The following is a 21,797-nucleotide window of genomic DNA, read 5'->3' on the forward strand; positions in this document are numbered from 1 at the left end:
AGCGATCGATGGCGGCCGAGATGCCCGACGATAAAATCGACCCCCGAGTCTCGATGGTCGTGCAGGGGCGTCGTTCTCTGCCCTTTCTCTTCAATGTTTAAACGCATCCCTACGCAGTTTTCGTTCATGGGGAGTCACCCCGGATTCCTATCGGACTCCAAAATTGCTGGATAAGAGCATCGTTCTCGCCCGCAATTTTACGGGCTCGTGTTCAGAGATTTCGGGAAAATATGCCCGCCGTCCTAAATATACGTGCTCCAGGAGCGTCATTTCGCTCCTGGGGGAGGCGCCACTATAGGAGCGGCGAGAATATCGATTTAACTTGTTGCATACGTAAACAAAGGTACCAGCTCATAGACAGGGGCGAGGGGAGGTTTCCCTACCCTATGTACGAAACGTATTTCGTGTGACGGCGCAGACGTCTCGCATTATCGTAATTAAAATCGTCACTTCGTCGGTGCTACATGCAGCGAAATAATGGCGCCGACGTTACAGCTCCATTCGGGGACTTCGCGTTTCACCTTCTCTACGTTACAGTTTACTCTCGGTTCCCATTAACTGGGACGATATAACCATGTAACGATAAAATGGTCCCATTCTTGGACGCATTGTCGGGATTAGCAAAAGGGAAATATAAAAATCATCTATATAAACGATACAGGCGTATATCGTTCCGGAATTCAGCCAAGGTTTCGAATTTATTTTGCTCTCGAGGAAGGATCCTCTCTGGATCGACTTCTCTTCGGTCGAAGGTATTACGAGTCCCGTTTTCCAGGATTTCCGAGATTAGCGGAAATAGCAATTAGAGTCCTGCAGGAGCGATCGCAAGGATTCGCCATGGCGCGGAATTCTCGACACCGGAAAGGCTTTCACTCGCTCCGACGTGTTTAATCGCGGCTCGATTAAACGTCTCGATTAGCGCCACTGCCGAAAGGACTTTCCGACTCGGAAACCCCGCACAGGGGTGACGAATCGCAAGTTCCGAGATAGTTTGAGGGTGCTTAATTGCTCTTACGAGATCATCGCACGAGTTACTCACCCTTTCCTCGTTGCGGTGGCTCGGCTCGATAATTCGACCCGCCCACCCGCCCTCGGACTAATAATTGCGGAATATTCGCAGGATTTAATCGCACCGTTGGCGACACAATGCACACCGACTGGCACAACGAAATCAGTCTGCCGCGAATTCAGGAGTTACAAAAGTTTCGAGCAGTTTATTGATAATGTACAATGGCGACGGTCGGTCGTCGACGGATCCTCCGTAGATCTACGAGGTCCCTTTTCCCAGGCGTTCCATTAGTCACTTCCCGAGCGAGATGCGTTGTTAGTTGTTTCAGTAGCGTATCGTTTAACATCTTAGCACCTTATCTTAGAGAGAGGGGGGATATCAGTTAATACGGCGAGAACGGGTTAGACGATAGGATGAGTTGAGCAGGTGTGACTCGACGGCGGTTCGACTCGAGACTCTTCGGCTTCGATCTTCTTCAACAATGCTGGCACCTGACCAGTCCGACTTCGTCGCAGTTCATGCACTTCAGGGCGACGAATTCCGTCGTGAAGTCGTTCCGATGCACCGACTTTTTGCTGCCGTTGCACACGGGGCATGGCAGCAGTCCGTAGCCGCCGCAGATCTTGCAAGTCGTGCACGCGTCTGCACTCTGAAACAGAATCGACGATCGGGGTGAGAAAGAAACCGAAGAAAGCGTATCCGCACCTTTGGCCCAAAATGAAGAAGTTCCCTCTTTCCCGAGTTCCACGCACTTTTTAATTAAAACATTTTTTTTTCTGCGCGTTTCTTTATTTTTCTCGTATCGGCGGAAACGGTGAACGAATTTGTCAAGAGAGGCATGCAAATAAGTAGCGTTTCGCGTGGCTGCGCGTACGCTGGTCGGAGTTGCAGCTGTGCGCGTTGGTTGCGCAAAAGGAGCGTCCCGTCGGTGACACGCGAAAGCGAGTGGCACGTGTAAACGACCTTTACGTCGTTACAAGGTAAGTCTCGAAAGAGGTTGACGCGAAAATTTATGAGTACCACGAAGGATACTTGACGGGGACCGCGATACTCGCCGGATAAAAGTGAAAGGGTTGTATAACCTTGCGTTTCCAACGAGCAACGTTACACGCGCGGATTCCACTTTAGCGGGGAACTCGCGGCGATTTCGCTCCGCGGTCGTGGACAATCACGGACTTTCCGGAAAAATCGCGGAGGGTTAATTAGCGGTTACCTCGACGGCACGGAGAATAATTGCTTCGACGAAGATCGCGGTAGTTCGCGGCAGACGAGAACCGATCGAGAAAAAAAAAATGCACCTCTTTGTTGCGCTTCCGAAATAGACTCGCGACATCGTTAGCGGGGACAAAAACGGAAATCTCGAGGGTTCTCTTCCGAAAGAAACTCATTAATTGGGAGACTAAGTGGAAAATAATTTTATAGTCTACCAGGCGTTGCGTAAAAATAATTGACGGAAAAAAATGTACGTTTCTTTCCGTGACTTTGACGTCCCCTGCAGCTCCGCTAATGAAGGTATCGAAGGTAGAGAAAGACGAGTAACCGACTACTATTATTGGGTTTCCCTCTCCCGGGTTATTGTAGCGAAGGAGGGACTCCGTTGCTGGAAAAGGGGGGGGGCAATAATTTTCCAGGCTCGGTGGAAGGGATTAATCCCAATATTTCTCTGCTTTCCAGCTATTTAGTCGAGTCGACGACTGGGGTAACGTTCTCTCGTGGTCGGAAATGACATCATGCAAAACACTATACACGATAGCGGCAGGTTCTTTTAAGGGCATCACAGTTGAGCGACCTTTTCTCGAGGCATTAAAAGAGAAAATTCAGTTTCCGGAGATGAGTTGACTCACCTTGTAAGGCTTGAGCATGCGTCGCAATTCCCCGGATTCGTTGAGTCGCTCAACGGCGTCGGCATCCTGCACAAAGAAAGGAAGAGTCGCTTTAAAATGCAATCTTCGTATGCACCGCGGCGTTGCACGAAGCTTCGGGTATATCCACGATTTCCCAACCCCTCGACCCTTTATTTCATTCCCATTCTCGGCAGGACGTATCGTTACGTTATTCTAGCAAAAACCGGAGAACAATTTCCAGGCTCCTCTTATTACGTGTCCGATTCCACGCCTACGGGGTAATCTCGTCCCTAACTGGTTTGGTCCATCGAAATAAATTCCGCGAGACTCGGGAGAAGCAAAAATTCCGTTCCGTAGGGTCCCCTAAGATTCGTCGATAGCGAGTAAAATAATAATCTGACGTAGCTAGAGAGGAATGCCGTTGTGGTCCACTCCTGCATCCACGTGTACGTGTATGGGAACGGATCGGTGTGCGTTGTTAACGTAAGCAACTTCACCTCTCTCTGTCGGCCTTGGATCAAATAGCTTGACATTTCACTTACTTGCATACCCAATCCGGACAACTCCAACTTCCAGGATCGAATCTATAATCCTAATGAGCTTAACGACGACATGACAAACGTCTATCAACGGACAAAGCATGCTCCATATACTCGGATCAAAGACCGCTTTCAAACGCGCTCTCGAACGAGACCAAGGCTCGGGATAATGGATATCGCGGGTGTCTTTTCTTCTACCGACGAGAGACAAAAGGGGCATTTGGCCAATCCCGATTTTTCCAAAATGTCGCAAAGCCCGGATTTCTTTCTATGCGGTCCAACGTTAATGAAATTGTACGAGGGTCGGAACCTTCTTTAGGGCCTCCGTATTCGTACGATTCGGTGCTCTCGGTATGGAGAAAAGTGTCATAAATGATTGATTCCTCGGATGCCACTTTCGTACCCCCTTAATGCGCTTCTCGCGTACCTCGTTTCACCTTGGCGCATTTCCTCGCCTTAATGGCGGTCTACGCACCCTGAAGGGGCCCACGTCGATTACCCAATCCTCGTTAGTGGAACGAGGATAATTAGGGCAAGTTATGGCCGATCTCTGGCAGACTTGCGATCGAATTAGGCGGGAGCCTTAGAATTAATCTAAGTGGCTCCGGCTTCGCGGATTTGGCACTTGCATTAGCGGGATTACACGTTCACGACGCTGGCAGGGACCCACGTTGATTCGACAACGATTCGGAGGAGACCAAGGGTGGGGATCATATAGTTACTCTATTTAATTGCAACTCCCTGTCTCCTGCGCCGCAACGCTCTCTCGAATGAGAATATTGCCTTTTTAAGAAGAAACTCTAGGAAATAAAAATAACGACAACCTATTTCGAGCGCGGCACCCGACGGTTGCCGTTCGTTTGCTAGAATTTCATCCACGTCAGCATGGAGACCGCTTCTCAACGTTTCGGCTGAGTCAGATTTTTAATTCGAACTCCTTCCTTTAATCGCATCCGTCAAATTCCTCGTACAATTCTTGGAGAGTTGCAGCGAGTGCCGCCGGCCAAGCTCAAGTTTCTCCGCAAGTTTGCGTCGATCGGTTTCCATTCCCATTGTCGCCCGTCTCTGACATTTCGCGTCGACACTCGACTTTCTCGGTGCTCGAATACCCACGATTATGTAAGTCCCTCGGTTATGTGAATTATGAGACGATGCTCGGCGAAGATTCCCCATGGCTGGTGGAACGCGATTTGGAAGATCGTCTTGGACGCCGGAAGTGAGAAGCAATCCTTTACGTTTGCACAATTCATCGTTTTTCAGGCAGACATAGATTTCTTTACAGTCACCCGAACGATCGTCGAGGGAACAATCGCGAACAGACGCTCACGCGTCTCACTTCCGATTGAGTCCAGCCGTGGATATCCTTGTCCTCGTGCATCGGAAACCGATTTCCATAACTGGCACAATGCGTGGGAGTCTGGTTACCTCTCTAGCTATGTATATCGGCGTTCCAGTCAATGGCGCAAGTACCAACCTGGCTAGAAAGGCTCCGCAATAATAACGCCTTTTTACCATTCAATACCACGCGAAAGAGGCCCCTTTTCAAGCGAGGTACAATAGGGTGGAGCACGCCTAGAGCGGGCAACATGGCGCGATCGTTGCCTCCCAAGACAAATTGGGAATTAATAACGCGAAAGGGATATCTCGTACTTTGTCGATGCGCAGAAGTTGCGATGACAAATGTACTTAACCAAAACTCCCCGGACACTTTTACGAGCTACTTTTTCTATCCAAGTGAAACATAACGCTTTATCGCTCCCTCGCCGTCTCGAATCGGACCATTGTTACTTTCCTGATTTAAACTGCTCCCCGAAGAATTCACTTCGAGACAAACGTGCTTCGTGCCTGAGTAAAAGTTCATAGATATTTCTGCGGCTGACTTTTTATGACCGGGGTGGAAAGAAACGCCGTGCCAGGCTCTTGCCGTTTCGAATGTAACCATTGTCATTCTCCTCTTTCACCCAACACGGAGAATTCAGCCGCAGGGTGTCGAAACGCGCTTTCAAGAGAACGTTTGGTTGGAAAAGCTGCGACGCCTTAATTGAACCGTTTTTTTAAAGCAACGAAATTCTTACCCCGATGTATTGACCATCGATGAAGAGTTGAGGTACTCGAATCGACGTACATCCGATTCGGTCTTTCAGTTCGGTTTGCGACTCGGTGCTCATGAACATGTCCCGTTCCTCGTACTTGACCATGTGAGTCCTCAGGATCTGCTTCACCTTCGTGCAGGCGTAGTAGGTCTCCCTGACGATTCCCATGGTCGTCGTGTACACCACCACCTTGCCGGCGTCCTTTGCCTTGTAGTTCTGAAAAGAAAACGTCTCCCGTTACTTCCCGCGGAATAACGATTAATAAGCCGACCTACATCCGCGAGTGCAGTTTCGCCGGCGCCATTTTCCTCGGACGAAAGCTCTCGTCGGCATTGTCGGCGCTCCGAATTCAACGTCTTTGGTAGACGATCGTTTGTCTTCGAGTTTGCCTCCGTCTCTCCGCTCGTCAACGAGGGGATTCGAGTCGAGGTCCAGGATTTATTACCCGTGAATCTCTCGGATCGTTAGTCGGCAAGACCGTAATTGAACGTGCTTCGCGGGATTTCGGAATCAACGGTACAGGGCTCGGCGCGCCGCATATTCCACGTTGCAAAAATATTTAAAACGAGCCGCTGAACGATAAAAAAAAAAAGAGAGAGAAAAAAAATTCGTGGTTCACGGTGCTACATGCGCCTGGTTAAAAAATCTCCAATTATCGCGTATTTCGAATACGCAACCAGTCTAAACTCTAACGTTAATTTCGACAGAATTTTCCCCGATGTCTCCTCGAATTGCGGGTCGATGCGCTCCGTCGCCTTTTTCGTATTACACAACGAGGTCGCTCGTGCACGTACGCGATCTTGCGTAATTCGAAAATTGGCATTTTCGGTGCCATGATCGCAGCAGTTCCCCGGCCGCTTTTTTATGCTTCGCCGAATTTATCGGATTGGACTCGATACTCCGGCACAGCGGATGGTCTCCGAATCCCAACCTGGATGCTTCGTATTAGAGGGCATTAAATTCCTCCCATCTCGCGTTGCCGCATATTTCCAAGTGCCATTCCCTGATTCGGCCCCGTTTCCGGGGCGTTTTCGCTCTTTGGACAATTTTCTAGGGATTTACTAGGGTTTTCCTTCGTCGCGAAATTCCACACATCCAAGGCTTGCGTAAGTCCGCGCGCCGGTGCGCCTTCGCATCGAGTCTTTTTTCGTTCGCTTATATAACGCGGTGCCACCGGGGAGAGACCGAGAAAGAGTTAGAAAAAGAGAAGGCAGGCTATCGTGATTTTGTTAAATTAACTTTCACTGCGTGAGGGGCCTCAGGACCATTGTAGCATGAATAACATAATTCACCTGCCGCGCAGGCGACGCCGAGAGGGAACGATTTTCAAGATGGCGAACGCCCGAGCTGGACCGCAGAGCTGCTCCATTGAGTCGGGCTATTACGCGACTTAGGGCATAATACGTTTTCGAGAGCCGAGTATTAAAATAGAAAAGTACAGCAGGAAACGTACACGTTGCCTGGCATGTGACACCGACCGCCGTGGAAGGGAAGTTACAGTGATTTCGTTAGATTAACTTTCACTGCTTTCATTTGCGTTCTGTCAACGACTCGACGCGTTCCGAGTACACCTGCTTCATAGATTTGTACCGATTTGATCATAACGGTTTGTTCTACAAAATAATTATTCGACGCGTTTCGAGTGCGCCGACTTCACCCGACTCGTACCAATTTGGCTACGACACTTTGCTCCACGACATAATTACCCGACGCGGCAGTACGGTACTTAGTTATGCCCGAACGATATCGTACACGAGGAAAGTATGCGGTAGCGGGACCGTGCAGGTGCAGTTATGTGCATCGGGCCAACGAGCGAGCGAAATGGTTATTTCGCCCGTGAATGTAAAATAGTTGCGCCGCGCTTATGTTGGCTGAATCGCGTGTCCCAAGACTTAATGAAATTATGCAACTTCCAACGCAGGAATGACGGCCGGAGTAGTTCCGCGGCTTTCCCGTTAGTTGTATGACAAAAATCGACGGGGTTCCGTTAATTGACCTTTGTTAAAGCCGGAATAATTACCCGAGTGCATATTTTATGGGAAGTGAAACCTTGGCGCGGAAAATTTCAGAGGGTACGTGCTTGGAAAATCGAAGGACTCGAGTAACCGATATTCAATTAATTTCTTTTACCCGATAATTATGCGATAAGTAACCATTTGCAAAACCGAGAAGGCCCGTGATCTCGGGCGTTTTCATTGCGATTTAAAGTCGCACCGTGGAACGATTTGGAAAAAGCGCGAGAGATCATTGCCGGGCCAGAAAAAGCGATCCTGGCTCGGCAAATCGCCAGGACAGTTAATGATCGTAATGACCGTAATCACTCTTTCCTCAGGCTGCACCTGACAACTACGGGAAACTTGTTTATAACGTCTGATTTATCGCTAAAATTCTGCATATGCAACGACGCGTGGAACCGGCTAATGCGCGAATATCGCTCGCCCCGTTTGCACGTATACTTGAAATTCAATGAATATTTATTTATACACGTTTGGGAGATAGTAACGCGTTTCCTCAGCCGCGACTTATTTGGACCAGTTTGGGCAATTCGTGACAGCCAGAATTAAGATGAAACGGACGGTTCGGTAAATTGACGATTTTATGTGGAAAATCTCTGTCGGAAAGAACGACGGCCGCCACTGGACAACCAAAGGGAATGATAATCGCATAGACGCGTCAGCCACAAGGCCGTAAATAATTCTCCGTCGTTTGCAAATGGCGTACTCAAACCGTCGATGAAACAATACTAGCCGATCGGTCGGCTCATCTCGATATTCCTTACGACTATCGTAACCAGTTTATGCCCCTCCACTATGAAACTATCCGTAACAAACGGTCAATAAATATTGTCAACCGAAGCTGCCTCTGTGAGGTTTTATTTTACATAAGTCAAGCACATTCCCAGTAAAGCGGAGTTTAAAACTGCACAAACCGCGATGACGGTCCCCTTCCGATAATAAGTATTATTAACGGGACAGGGACAATGTCCATATTTTTAATTTTACCCAAATACCGTTACGGTCGTCTATATTTGTTCGGCGCGTAACCGAAAGGATAAAAATATACGAAAAGGATAAAATATGTGACGCGAAGACTGTCTTCAACGTATGACTTTTGTTGATTTACTAGTCGCATTGATTATCGCACGTTGGTGGTTCATGACATGCCACCCTTCTTATGTCGTAATTTCCAATGAGGACTTTTAATGGCCACGCTTGCATCCTCTTGATTGTACGTAACGCATAACCTCGCGTCGTAAAGCATTTTATTAGGTGCCTCGGAGTCGCGTTAAACCACTTCAATTAGGAATTAACATTAATTTTAAAAGCCGCGAATATGATTACCCGCCATTGACTTCGCGATCGCGAGGCGTCACCTTTTATCATCGAAATGTAAATAATTCCTGCGAAATTACGTTGTAAAATTATTTATTCGCTAAAAATTCATTGTAAGATCCGAGGACGAATGTGCGGTACGTTTCGCGTCAAGTTGAAAATTAAGATAATCCGTCTCGTGGTCCATGCCAAGATGGGCAGAAAAATTCGCAGAAATTTAATGTCAACTTTACGGCGCGATCCATCATTTTTCCCGGGCGTCCATGCGTCACTTTGAATAAAAACATTTCATAATTTCTCTGAGTAGGCGTCGGGAGTGTTTTTTATATTTTTTTTTGCAGGAGTCGCGACACTTCGTTAGGATTAAAATTCACGTAAGCGACGTCTCGTCGCTCGGGGACAATTTTCACGAAACACTCTCGCCGAATGAGAGAGCTCCATTGAATATTCGCGGCCGGGGGCTGAAAGAAGTACTTTTTCTGCCCGGGTAAATTGCACTCGGCTAACATTGACTCCGTACCACTGGAGCACGAGATGCTGCTCTTACTTTGGGTAAAAACCAGACCTGTCTTTCCCGGGAAGAAAGTTTCTACCGGGATCTACGAGCTAGACGCGAAGTTGGGCCGCCGACTTTATCGCGGCTAGGAAATCACGTTTCGACGTAAATTCGAAAAATCCAAAACTCCAAAGCCGAAACCTCAATAATTATATCGAATCGACTAAATATTTTTTTTCGGATGGACTGACGTTCTTAAACCTGCAGATTTCCAACTAACTGGGAAATTTACCTTTACCAGGGGGCAAACGGAAATTCTGTAGTTTGCCGGCATCGCAGAAATTATTCAGGGTGCATCGGATGATAAAGTTCTCCGTAGAACTTCATTTCAAGTCTCTTCAAGGCATGAAATGTCTTTGAGGAGATTGCGATGGAACTTTCTCGCGGTGGAAACGATGGTAAATTATACCAACTGTCGTTACGTCACCTCAGCTTTCGGAATCGTCTTAAAATTCGTCAAAGTTCGGGGTTTCGATTAGAAATCCCATAATCGGTCTCCGTTGTAAAAAACAGAAGCCGTTATCCGTGTCCGAAAACGAATGTATCTCGAAATCTAACGAAGCACGATTTCACGCTATTTCAAGTTTTCGAGTGATTCATGTAAGAACTGTACACAGGCAAGAGAAGAAGAATAGAAAGTACGCAGAGTACGCATATCTTCCCGGGCTTTGAAGCGGTATTCCTCGGTAGGTACAAAAGGAAAGAGAAAACCGAATCCCCTCCGACAAATTCAAAACAGAACGTCGCCGCTTTTGTGCGATTGCATAAAAGACTTCCCGTTCGCTCGGTAATGTCTCATGAAAGACTTTTCACCTCTCCGCAAAATTACCCCGGAACATGGCGACCCGAATCTCGACGCGTAAAAATATGGCGCCGCATTTCAAACGATCCGAATTAACATACCTGAAGAGTCAATCCGTCCGCGAATTAACGTTCCGCTATTCGTCGACCAGCGATTCGCTCTCGATGTCACGAATCGCGATCGCTCGATCGTTACCACGAGGAGGTCTTTCAACGCTTTCGATTCGATTTCAAAAGCAAGGTTCGCACTGCCGGTACTTGGCGGGCAATCATCGTAATAGCGTACCGGAGCTCGGTCCATTTCGGCTCGTCTTTCCGAGAGACGAGGACTCGCAAAAATATTGCCATTGGTCACTTTTCGATTTTAAATTATTTACGTTCCGTTCGAATGATTTCGGCGTGAACGAACCCGGCATTCTAGAGAAAACTTCCGTCGTGAGAACAAGAAGACGGGATGAAAGCGGAATAATTTGTCGGGCTTTAATTGCCCGAATCGATTTTCCTCGATTCCGACACGAGCTGGAACGTTTGCACCGATGGCAATATATACCTTTTCTGGCTGTAAAATATTTATGCCGTGGAAAAACGTTTCGTCAGGTGTGAAATAAAAAATCCGAAGTGCCCGGCAGTTCGATCCAATCGGTTCGGGTACGTATAATTTTATGCGAAATTATTTACGTTTCGAGGGAGGTGATATTTCCACGTCCAGGGAGAAGGAGCGCAATATCCAGAAAAGATACAGAGAACCGGCTCTCGTCCGGCACGGAGTTGGAAAAACGATGCCTTTCGGCAATAAATTTCCTCCCGGGCGACGGGCGGGCGGAAAATGCCGTGCCGGATGAGTAATCGACGAAGGAAATCTGCGAAATAATGGAAGATACGTCTTTCACGGAAAGCGGTTTCCCCGTTTCTTAAAGCCAGGCGGCTGCCCCGCCGCAACGTCCATTTGACGTAATCGATGCAAATGCGCTTCCATCGGTGCACGATGGATGCATCCCAATAGCCTCGTGTTGTTTCCAAGTTCTCCGGAGTGACGTAATTTTCGCCCTCGGTTGTGCGAACCCGTTGATGTGCTATCGACAGAATTATGCTTTGCAGGGACGTCCCAACCGGTGGGTGACAGATCGACGTTAAGCAAGCAATTGTTGCACGGTAGAACGACGCGCAACCGAAGAGTCTCGAGAGGATGCAATTCTACTCGTCGCAGAAAAACATCTCACTTTTCGACGTATTTGCGCGGGCAAAAATTTCATTTCTCCGAATCGGATTTAAAAATATTTTCATTTCTATCCGGGATAACATTTGCGCAACTGAAACTACGCCGCACTCGGCGAACGACTCGTACGGAGCATTTTGAGGCTAAGTTCGAGGGAACGTGGGAATCGGTGCAAATTGCACTTCCCAAAGTTAATAAAACTAGGTAGAATGTAATCGCAAGAAGAACTGGTTTTACGTGCGTGACACCACTTATAGAAAATAAACTGATTACCTTATCGTTCTAATCTCGTACCACTAATCTCTTCGGTTCTAAATAAACGATCGAATTTTCAAAGATGACGTTTCTCAATCCGTTGATCTTATGAATTTATAATCGAAGGTGTAATTAAATCGGATTTACCATTTTTCGATGACACAGCGACTTCGTTATCACCACGACGATTCTGCGAAGTAATTCGAAGGAAAATTCGAGTCCCATGTTTCGGGACGATTTACGTCTATTAATTATGAAAACTAGAGGTTCGTTAGAAAGACATTAAAGATTCAACGTGTACGGCTATTCAACTTCCACGCGAGGGCTAACAACAAGCTGACGAGACAGTCTTGGCGAATTTGCGGTTATGTTTACTCTGAAAATATTGGACGTCCAAATTTCGCTCCCTTCAGGCATCTAAGTGCTTTTCCATTTTCCCTAAAATTTAAAATTCAGCAGAGCCCTCGCAGAGAGCTATCGGTGGCCTTTTTCAAATGATACTTTTTGCCACCGGGATACCAACGTCTCATCTCCGAGAAACGTTCAATTCGGACCTTCGTCGACAGCGTGTCGCAATTTCGGATTGCGTAATTCTGTCATAATTGCGTCGTCCACGTGTTAAACAAACATCACTCCTATTCCTGTTTAGCCTACAGCGAGACTTTCTTTTAGACGGTCCCATTGCGCAACGACCGTCCTTCTGCAACACTCTGGCTCTTTCCGTTGCAAAGACAAATTCCGAGTTGAGAAATATTTCTCAAATATGTCCCCAGAAGGGAGATTTTTTGTTACGGAGGGATTAATTAAATTTAAGGACGGTTAATATTCATTTAATACCTACATTGTTAATTCCGGGCTAACAGGGCGAGGTATTTTGCAACTCTCCACGAACGGAGCTTCTGGGGGATGATTCATGAAATGTTTAAAATTTATTTCGTGCACTTTCGATATAAAATCGTAATCCCGTGGATTCTATATTTGATAGGAATGGTGATTGCGTTTCCGTCGCGTGAGTTAGAGCTTATAGGATAATTGCATATTTACTAGGCGGAGAGGCGTTAATTCGGGGAGAATAAATAATAATTAATTGCACACTTTGTAGACTGTGGGTAACAGAAGTTTCGTACGTTCCCCTCGCGACTCTCCTTTCTAATTAATCCCTCGAATGCGGACGCGTCCAACTAACGATTTTCCACGTCATTAAATTTATTATTTTATGCATCATGCGGTACGCAGTGAACGTAACCAGTTAGGTGCATGTATACAGGATAAGTAATCTTTTAAACTCTTCGGATATATCCTGTTCCTTTAATAAAAATCCGCACTCAGGGCCGCTGTAGAAATTTTAACCGCAGGAAGCATGAATTTTTCTAAAACTTATTAAGCTCGACGCGCATCGGTTGCGTGGTCAGCGTCCATGGTCCTTTGTATTATATGTACGCAATTCATGCAAATATCCATGCAATTGCCCGGTATATATACCCGTGCAATTAGTGCATACGTTCATGGAAGGCCTTGAACGAATTTCCCCGTTTTGTGCATCCTAGAAGTGCAAGAAGGTCTTTTCTCGTGGAACTAAAACTTGACCGGTCTCTTTACCGGAACTTTTCACCGACGACGTTTCTCCCGGGAAGTGCGGAGAACGGAGAAAGTGTCGAGGAAAAAATGGATCGGCCGGCGAGAGAATTCACGGAAAGGTAGGAGTATCGAATAGGTAAGTGGCTTCCAAGGACGGGCGCGGATTTCCATCCAGTCGTTGGAAAAGGAAAAGGTAGCAGCCATTACGGGGAAACGGAACGGGCAGGAATGGGCGGAAAAAAAATCTCGTCGTACGAGCGAAGAAATTATCTTAGAAACGAAAGTTTCCACGGGCGGCGCTCGTGGCAGAAATCGACGGGTCTCTCGGTCACGATCCAGCGGGCGAATTTCGTTCTGCGGCCGTTCCGCCGCGGATTAGACGCGGTCGAGCACCATCCCGGAAAGGGGGACCTAATTGAAAAAGTAAGTGCGAACTGGCCGGATAACGACGCTCGGCTGGGTCAAAGGAAATTGGGAAAAAGGAAAAGTGCGGCCCTGAGAACTTTCCCTCGGGTCGGTCGAGTCGGGTTCGAACGTCATTTAACGCGAAGGGTCTCGTTGTTAGAGGGAACTCGAAATGTCCCGGAAAATCGGGTTTCCAGCGAAACCGGAGGGGATCGACTTTCCGTCGACGCGACACCTGAGAATTTCGAGAGGAACCTACTTCGCGTCCGTAAGAAGTTTTAGGAACACGGAGAAAAATATTTGGATCGATAAAGTGTACGTCGATTAAATAAATTTAATGGAGTCCCGGGTCGCGACGTCAAAAATGTCGAGAAGCGTTCCACCGTCTCGAGTCGGTTAAACGTTAACCGCGGGATCGCGACAGATTTTTCCCAGCGCGTTGACCAGCCATTTAACCTCGGTATTACGGTGATAACTCACCTCCGGAACCGCGAGGGACTCCTGAAATGCAAGAAGCCCCGCGTCGCGACGCCCGCCAGGGAAAAGAGAGACCTCCGTCTCCCCTCCGGACGGAGGCGGATGTAGGCCGGGTCCACGGGAGGGACGGAGACGGAGGCTGAGCGGCTGTCTCCGATACGGCTTCTTTGACCCGCTTTCTCTTTTCCCACCCGATTTGTCTCGTGGACATGTCCGCCATGTTTTCTTCGAGCGGGAAACCCGCGATGCGTCCGCTATCCGTTTCGATAGCAGAATATTGCCCTTTCGAGTGGTTTTCATTTTTCCGCGATATGGGTCACCGTTTCGTTAATGGTATTTATTTTTCCGGACCGACACTCTTTACGAGCGACATTCGATGCAAGTGTGTGCACCCTGCAAACAAGGCGCGGAATTATTCGCCCGGAAGCAAGTTGCAAATCCATACCGTTATGCAAATCGAATGTTTCGTGTTTGCGTACTTTCGGTGCGCGAATTGCTGGAAAATTCTAAACCCGTTTCGTTTCGACCGAAGCAACGATTCCGGTATCACGGTTGTTATCGTTAACTGGACTCCCTTGACATGTCATCGGTTAAATTTATTCGCGATTTTTGAAACCGAAGAAAGGGAAAGAACCTGTTACTTGTACACAGAGGCAATTAAACGGGCGCGCAATTACAGAGTCCATGTTTTACGAGGGAATGCATTGCGCAAATCGAGGCTCCGACTTCCCCGAGTCAATAAAAGTGCAACATTTGAGCTTAAGGCGTTATCGTAAGGACGACCGCCGAATGCTTTTACGGCTGCATTATTGTAACGACCATCACTGGAGAGGGCAGGAAGGAACAATTTTCTGCATCGTCGTGTTATGCCAAACACTGACGAAGTACCCTTGGTTCTTCAAAATCAATTATACGACCCGGAGAAATTGGAAAGCCTCGATACTTTCTCTAGGAATGACTGCAGCGGCTGGAATTTAAAATCCTCCGAGGGGACTCTTTCGGATACTGATTTGCGAAATTTTAATATTTATTCCTAGGTCATTTATTTTAATATCGGCAATAATTCCGTTATGGCATGTAGGCAGGGGAAAGCGCACGCGAAGACCGCTCGATAAGTCTGTCTACTTTCCCGCGATATAAATTTCTTTGCAGCGGGCAGGATCGGGGGGCCTTCGATGTCGCGGAGTTTATAAAACTGCTGTTAGCTGTAATCACGGCTCAAAACCGAGAGTTGGCTTTCGGACTTCACCCGATCGCGGGCAAAGCCCCCGTTTCCGGCCGGGTAGATTTGCGACGCGCCGGACGCGTCACTTCCGCTTTCGCGAACTCGAACAGCCTTCGAGGACCTTGAACTTGAATTTCGCCCTTGCAGCGATACGTTCGTTGCATGAGTTTCGAGTCCGAAGTAAGAACGGTCTTCGAGGGGAAACTGAAAATTAGAGGCCATCAAAGCCGCGTTCAGGGAAGATGGCGGAAACGCGAGTAGAAACCTCGTGCCGTTTCCAGTGCGCCGCGAGTACGCTCAAAGTGGTACCAATCCGAGAGAAGATGGCACTTTCGAGAGGACGAGGCAGACTCGAAGAGAATTGCAGAAAGTAATCGGCGGACTTTATTACGCGTGGTGGCCGCGAGAAGTGGAGGCCGAATGTGGGGCACGTTACAAGGTGGTTCACCCGAGACGTCGCTTTATGAATTTAGGCTTCAAGCGACTTACCGCCGGCCGGTATTTAACTTTCTACGTGAAATCAACCGCGGCCAGCCCGGTTCCCCCGAAATTGACTCGTTACCGTTTCGCTCGGCACCGTTATGGTGTTTCGGAGTGGTCTTTTCCCACCAGCGGAGCGAACTCTGCTCGTTCGAGCCAGAATTCGACGCCACGTACGAGAAAATTAACGCTCGAGTTTATTAACTTCCGATGATACGATTTACGTATTTATATCTTTTTAGCCCAGGATAAAGAATCCAAAGTATCCAATTTCGACGCGAGTACCTTTTCCAACGAGACGGTGATAATTTATAGTTTTTCCTAAGAAACTAGAAAGCTTAAAGCAGGTAGTCCGTGCAGCTATTAGCGCAAAAGTTATACCGCTATTATCTCCATTATCCTAACTGTGCTCCCGTAATTCGACCGCAAGCCAGGTAGGTGTTCCCCGCATTGTTTGCTCATAGAGTGAGTGAAAATGAAATTGCAATTTTTTGCCCGAAACTCCTTCGGCCGTGTCACTTAATGTCCCGTCCTTTGAGTCCATCCGTAAAGGCAACCGAGGCGGATAAAACGGATCCCGAATTCACCGTTTTGGCAAGAAAAAAGTTGAACGCGCGATAAACTGGAAGACTTTAATAATCTCGGTTTCAACGTAAAGTCTGCACGTCTCGTTCTAACGAGGACATAATTTATCTTTGAACAACGAGCGCTCAAGGATTAAGGACGTAATAAGTAATGGCGTAATGAACCTAAACGTTCGTGCTAGATTTCCACTTTGCGAGGTATCAAGTTAATCGCGGGCGCGCTTCTTTCCACCGAGTACACGAAATCGCTTTTCAAGTTACACGCGAGAATTCGTTAAGTCACCACGTGATTACGTCGAGTCACCTGGCCGCTAGCAAGGCACCCTACTAATTTCACCTAACTGGAACAATGGATTTAGCAACAAGGAGGACAAGGAGGAACGTTGTAACACTTTCGGTAGGTCGGCTTTTCAGCCAACTATCTCCGCAATTTACCCTAACAAGGAACCAAACGAGGCAGGATCCGATGCCTGCACTTTCCGAAATAAGACGTTTAACGTTTCCCCAAGGGAGCTTTCTCTCCCTCTCGGTCGTTAAAAGAGTTAACCCGGTTCGAGCAAGAATTCGCGAATTTTCCCCATCCGAGGCGATTTCTGTCACTTCTTGTCCATTCCCTCTGCGGACGCTTTGAAGGATGCCCGTTGAAAATTTAAATCGCGGCACATTCCCGGAGGATTTCAGAGACGTCTCGGGTCTCCTTCGAGACCAATCTCGAGCTGGTTCTATCGGGTTTATCGAATCTACCGTTACGTCGATCCGTTCCGCATCGACGGAACGGCCGGTCGCATGTACACACCGGCTGCGGTCCCGGCCGGTAATGCCGGAAACCTGGCAAGGACCTTTCAAGGTATGCAACGTCATCGGTCCCGGCAGCGGCGACCTCGTGCCGGGATGCGCCGATAGGAAGCTAAGAACGGGTCGCCACGCTTGGTCAACAACGGGCCCGAATGGACGCTAACTGTAAACCGGGACGTGTCGCGTGTCGACGAACGTCGAATTAATGCACCTGGAAATCGGTAAGACCGTTGTCGTCCCAACAAGGCGACTCCTTCCCATTTGCGCGACTTTTAGCGGACTAATTGAGATAAAAATGGGAAAGACTCACTTTGGACGATGGCTTCTGCAGGAAGGTGGCAATCCCTGCTCGCACCCTGTTCTTCACGCCCCGAACCGTCCCCTTGGCACTGCGGATGGCTTCCCGGTCGAGGATCTTGTATCCGGCAAAGTATTCGTCACCCTCCCTTTCGATGGGTCCATGTTCGCCGAATTGATCCTCGGCATCCACTTTCCGCTCGTCGTCGTCCCGTTGATGTTCGTTCACGTGGAACTTGTAAAACCTATCGTCGTCGTAGAGATACTTGGCACCATTGGTAGGTCTATTGTAATTCGCGTAAAAGTCCGCCTTGGCGCATTCCTGTTGTATCCTGGCCTGCTCGCGAGTCCTCTCTTCGTATGTACACTCCTTCACGACCGGGGACAATCTCCGATGATCGGGGATCTCGGGACTTCTGACTCGAGGGGTGGAAGAGGCCTTGGACAGAGACGACGTGCCCGAGGGCGAAGGAGAGGCGCAGGGAGATGCCCCGGGAGAGCACGCTCCCGATCCATTTTCGTTGCGGTGGCCATTGGTCAAGAAGATACCGGCAGAAAATCCCAGGAGCTGGTCCTTACTCCGACGAGTCATCTCGGAAAAGTCCCTCGATGGAGCGTCCGGATTTCTGGGGTCACCGTGACTCTGGGAGGAAGAGGGTTCGAGACTCCCATTCTTTGGGTTCCTCGGTCGACCTTCGCCCAGGTCGCCGTTGTTAACGTCTCTTTTTCCATCGGATCGACTCCCGTTGACCGAGTCCGGATCACCGGCGACTCCGCGTTTAAGACCCTCTTCCTGGTCCCCACTTTTGGAGCCCTGACCCCTGACGTTGCCGTTCTTCCCATCGGGCGCAACCGAGACAATTAGGTCGCCACAGTTGAGCGAATCGCAGCTGATGTTGCTCTCGTTGTCGTCGCTGTCCACCTCGGCCCCGCTGCTGGTCAAGCTCCCTGTGCGATTGTGTTGTCCGTTGCCGTTTACCCCCACCAATCCCGTCGAGCCCAGCAGGACGGTGCTGGCGTTTTTCTTCTTGGGAAGCGGTGGAGGCGTGCCGTCCAAGTCGCTGCAGGTCCCGCTATCCAGGGTATCGCTGGGCGAGCATTGCCCACTGTTGGTGACACCCATCTGATTCAACGAACCCTGGAAGGGAGCGTAATAGAAGCAAGCTCCCGTGCGACCCAGCGACGCGTGCAGAGCGTCGTTGCTGCCTCGTCGCACCATCTCGTCCACCTGCCGATGCTTGTCCACTTGGGGACGATCAACGTGATCTCCCCCCACACTGATTCTCGCACAGACCTCGCCAGTCCCTCCGTCTCCGTTTACGGAGTCCTTAGCCCTCGCCACGGCACTCGCGGAGTCCTCCTTGGCTCGGAAGTCGCCGGCGTTTCCCACCGTCCCCACGGAGTTCCGATGATTAAAATCGCTCGATCGGGTGTTGCACTCGTCCACGGTTAGGCGCACGGTGGAGATGACGCGACCACTCCGACTCTCTTCGGGGTTGATCCTGATCTTCACGACGTGAGCCGCCTGGCTGCCCCGCGCGGACTCTTCTCTGCAGTCGGTCGACGAAGGACGAACTTCCGGGATTCTCCAGGTCGTCGTGGACTCGGAGACCCCGCCGACGAATACCGTTGCTCCGGCCTCCGAACGAGTCGAAGGTGGGGAAACTGGAGTCCGGATTGATACGGTCTGACGGACTCCTTGGACCGGCATTCGGGAAACCTGCGTCTTCGCTGGCAACGGCGGGGGGACCGTCATCGCGAGAGTCTCGTCCATTTTTGGGGTCCCTAGCGAGATGGCACCTAACCCAGGTGCCGATCCTCGATGAACTCGCTCATCCCGGGGATGACGTATGTTTGCCGTTTCGTCACTCTTCGAGCGATGAATCCCGTAATCCTTTGGACGATATTCCGGTGTCGCGGATGTCCGAATTTTTTTTCGGCCGCGTAGATGGTGTCAAAGGTCTTGGTTCTCGCTAATTCTCGAGCGCGATCTGCATCTACCGGTCCTACGACCCGGAGATCGCGGACGTGCTTTCTACCGATCGGGCTCCTCGCGACCCAGAACCTCTCGAGATCGACCCAGAATCTCTCGGGGTCTTCCGGACCTCTCCGAAACCTCCTCTTCCCTCTCGGGGTCCGATCGAAGAACAGGTTGCTACTTACGATACCTGACCCTGACTCGGACCGTGGGACCCGACTCCGAGGTCCATTCCATCAATTTCAACGGAAAGGCCTGGTACCGATCATCGTTCCCGCCTGCCCAAATTAATGCCCTACGAAACGAAACGCGCGTTCCCACTTTGACTACTTAGTATTCTCGCAACTTGGTATTAAATTCTAGCTCGTGGCACGTGCGCAAGAGCGGCCCAAGTTCAAGCACGGCTGATATCGCTGAGACTCTTCAAAGCCTCTCGAGATGTTTACGTCGAGTTCCGGATGGCCTTCCAACCTCGCGTTTGTATTTTTCTCCGAACATCGATACTATCTCCGTCGCGCAAGATTCAAAAATATCGAAACGACCCTCGCTCCACGGTTTTTGAGACTTCATTCCCCCGTCGTCGCCATTTCTATCCGAGATTCTCACTTCCAAAAATTCCACTTTCCTCCGCACTATTTACGAACACCGAAATCGAACTGCAACATTCCCTTCGAAGTTCCCTGGTAGAGTGAGAGTCTCCGAGTCTCGTCGATCTCTTGGGCAGCCAAGACCGGGGATGGTAGACTAGTTAATCCATTAACGTCGACGCGGCGTCGATACCCGACCGGGATCAGCTGCCGGGGATGGTTACTGGCCCTCCGGTCCCTATTAAGGCCACCGCATAGTAGAAACACGAGGAGGCCGGGGTCTCGCGATAGTTGCAGCGCGGCCCGTCGCTAACTGTACCGAGCGCCGCTGACACTCACTCATGCCCAACTCTTGGCAAGGTGGGGACCGCCTCGAGACGTCCGTGGCAAGGTGCCTGGAGGGGCCCGAGACGTCGGTGAAGGGACCGATGGAGGGGCCGGTGGAAGGGGCCCCTTCCTCCGCACCTCCGCACCTCCGGTCTCTCTTCCTGGGCCATCTTCCTTCTCCCTTATGGTCTACCTTCCTCGCGCCTTCTTTTTCGTTCTCTCTGCCACTTCGCGTCTTTCCCCGGGATTTATTCCCGCAAACTAGCCGCTTTATGTTTACGCTCCTGCCCGCCACGTGGAGCTGGCTTGTATCTCGCGTAATTAAATGGATATTTCTCTGAAGGATAACGACCGCGCCCCGAGGTGAGTTCTCGGCTCGGCTCTTTGTACCCTACGTTTTCGGTCGAGGAGGCTTCGCGGATTGAATAGACACGGTTAATTGGCGCGAAACGTTCGCCATTCGCGGGAGGGACGGAATCGAAGAGCCGAGTGTTAGCGCTTCCAGAGAGCGACTGAGGTGCTCGTCGATGATTGGACCGCGGTTGCGTCGCGTCCAGACGAGACGAGTGCCTTTGTTTTTGTTTGGAAGATCGGAATGTCTCCGAACTTAAATATTCTTCCTCGGAATGAAATCTACGTACCGTGAGAAAAGCAAACGTTCCCGACAACGCCCAAGTCGAGTTTCATTCGCTATCGTTTACGGTCCTCCTTTCGCCCCCCATTTTCCAGCACCCCTTACCCTCGATCCCCGTTAACGTAGCATATTACCCATCCTCGTTATTCAACGCCTCTCCTCTCCGTCCCTCTTCCTAAGAAATTCCTTAACCAAGGTACCGGGGGAATTCTCATAAATCCCGGACATCCGATGAACGCGTCTCTTTCCCCCGTTCCTGGTTATACCCACGACCATCCATCCACATCCGCCTTTCTCCATCCTCTTTCCCGATTTCCGTCGCCACCTTTTCCCTCCCTTCCTCTACCCTCTTCCGTGTAATAATGCAACATGCAATACGGGATACGGTAGCGACGTAAGTGCGCCCCTCTCCCTTCCATTTCGCAGCCCTACGTGTCTCCCGGCTCGAATAAATGATTTCCCCCCCCCCCCCCCCTTTTCGTCGATCCGCTCCCTCTCCTTTCCGCCGCCGCGCTCGGCCTCTCTCGCTTACCTGTTCTCCCTCCCCCTCGTGGCTCCTCCCGTTTCGCCGTCTTTATCCACAAGCCCAGCGCGTGCGCGGTCCTTCCGCAAGGCAACCGCGCTCCACACTCCGGTTTTCCTTCGTTTACGGTGGGAGACCGGTGGCGCCCTCTGTCGAGCCTTCCTGCGACCATCGAATCCGGTTTAACTCCTTTAAATGCCTGCGTGGAGGTCCTCGTCGCACCCTCTGTAGGTCGCGTCGTGCCTCTTGTTGGACGCAATGA

The 21,797-nt window shown here is 49.7% G+C and overlaps 1 protein-coding gene across 1 annotated transcript; it reads right to left on the reverse strand.

The window, feature by feature from the left end:
- Positions 1 to 1,194: 1,194 nt before the first annotated feature.
- On the reverse strand, positions 1,195 to 20,923 carry LOC105702779. The gene is made up of 4 exons (XM_012430616.2): positions 17,500 to 20,923; positions 5,468 to 5,701; positions 2,854 to 2,919; positions 1,195 to 1,658 (listed from the first exon to the last, which is right to left on the reverse strand). The coding sequence occupies exons 1-4, from the start codon at positions 19,258 to 19,260 to the stop codon at positions 1,485 to 1,487; spliced, it is 2,235 nt and encodes a 744-aa protein (XP_012286039.1). The 5' UTR covers positions 19,261 to 20,923; the 3' UTR covers positions 1,195 to 1,484.
- Positions 20,924 to 21,797: the final 874 nt, after the last annotated feature.

Source organism: Orussus abietinus, unplaced genomic scaffold (genome assembly GCF_000612105.2).
Source record: "Orussus abietinus isolate OABI.00-Male unplaced genomic scaffold, Oabi_2.0 scaffold100, whole genome shotgun sequence".
NCBI lineage: Eukaryota > Metazoa > Arthropoda > Insecta > Hymenoptera > Orussidae > Orussus > Orussus abietinus.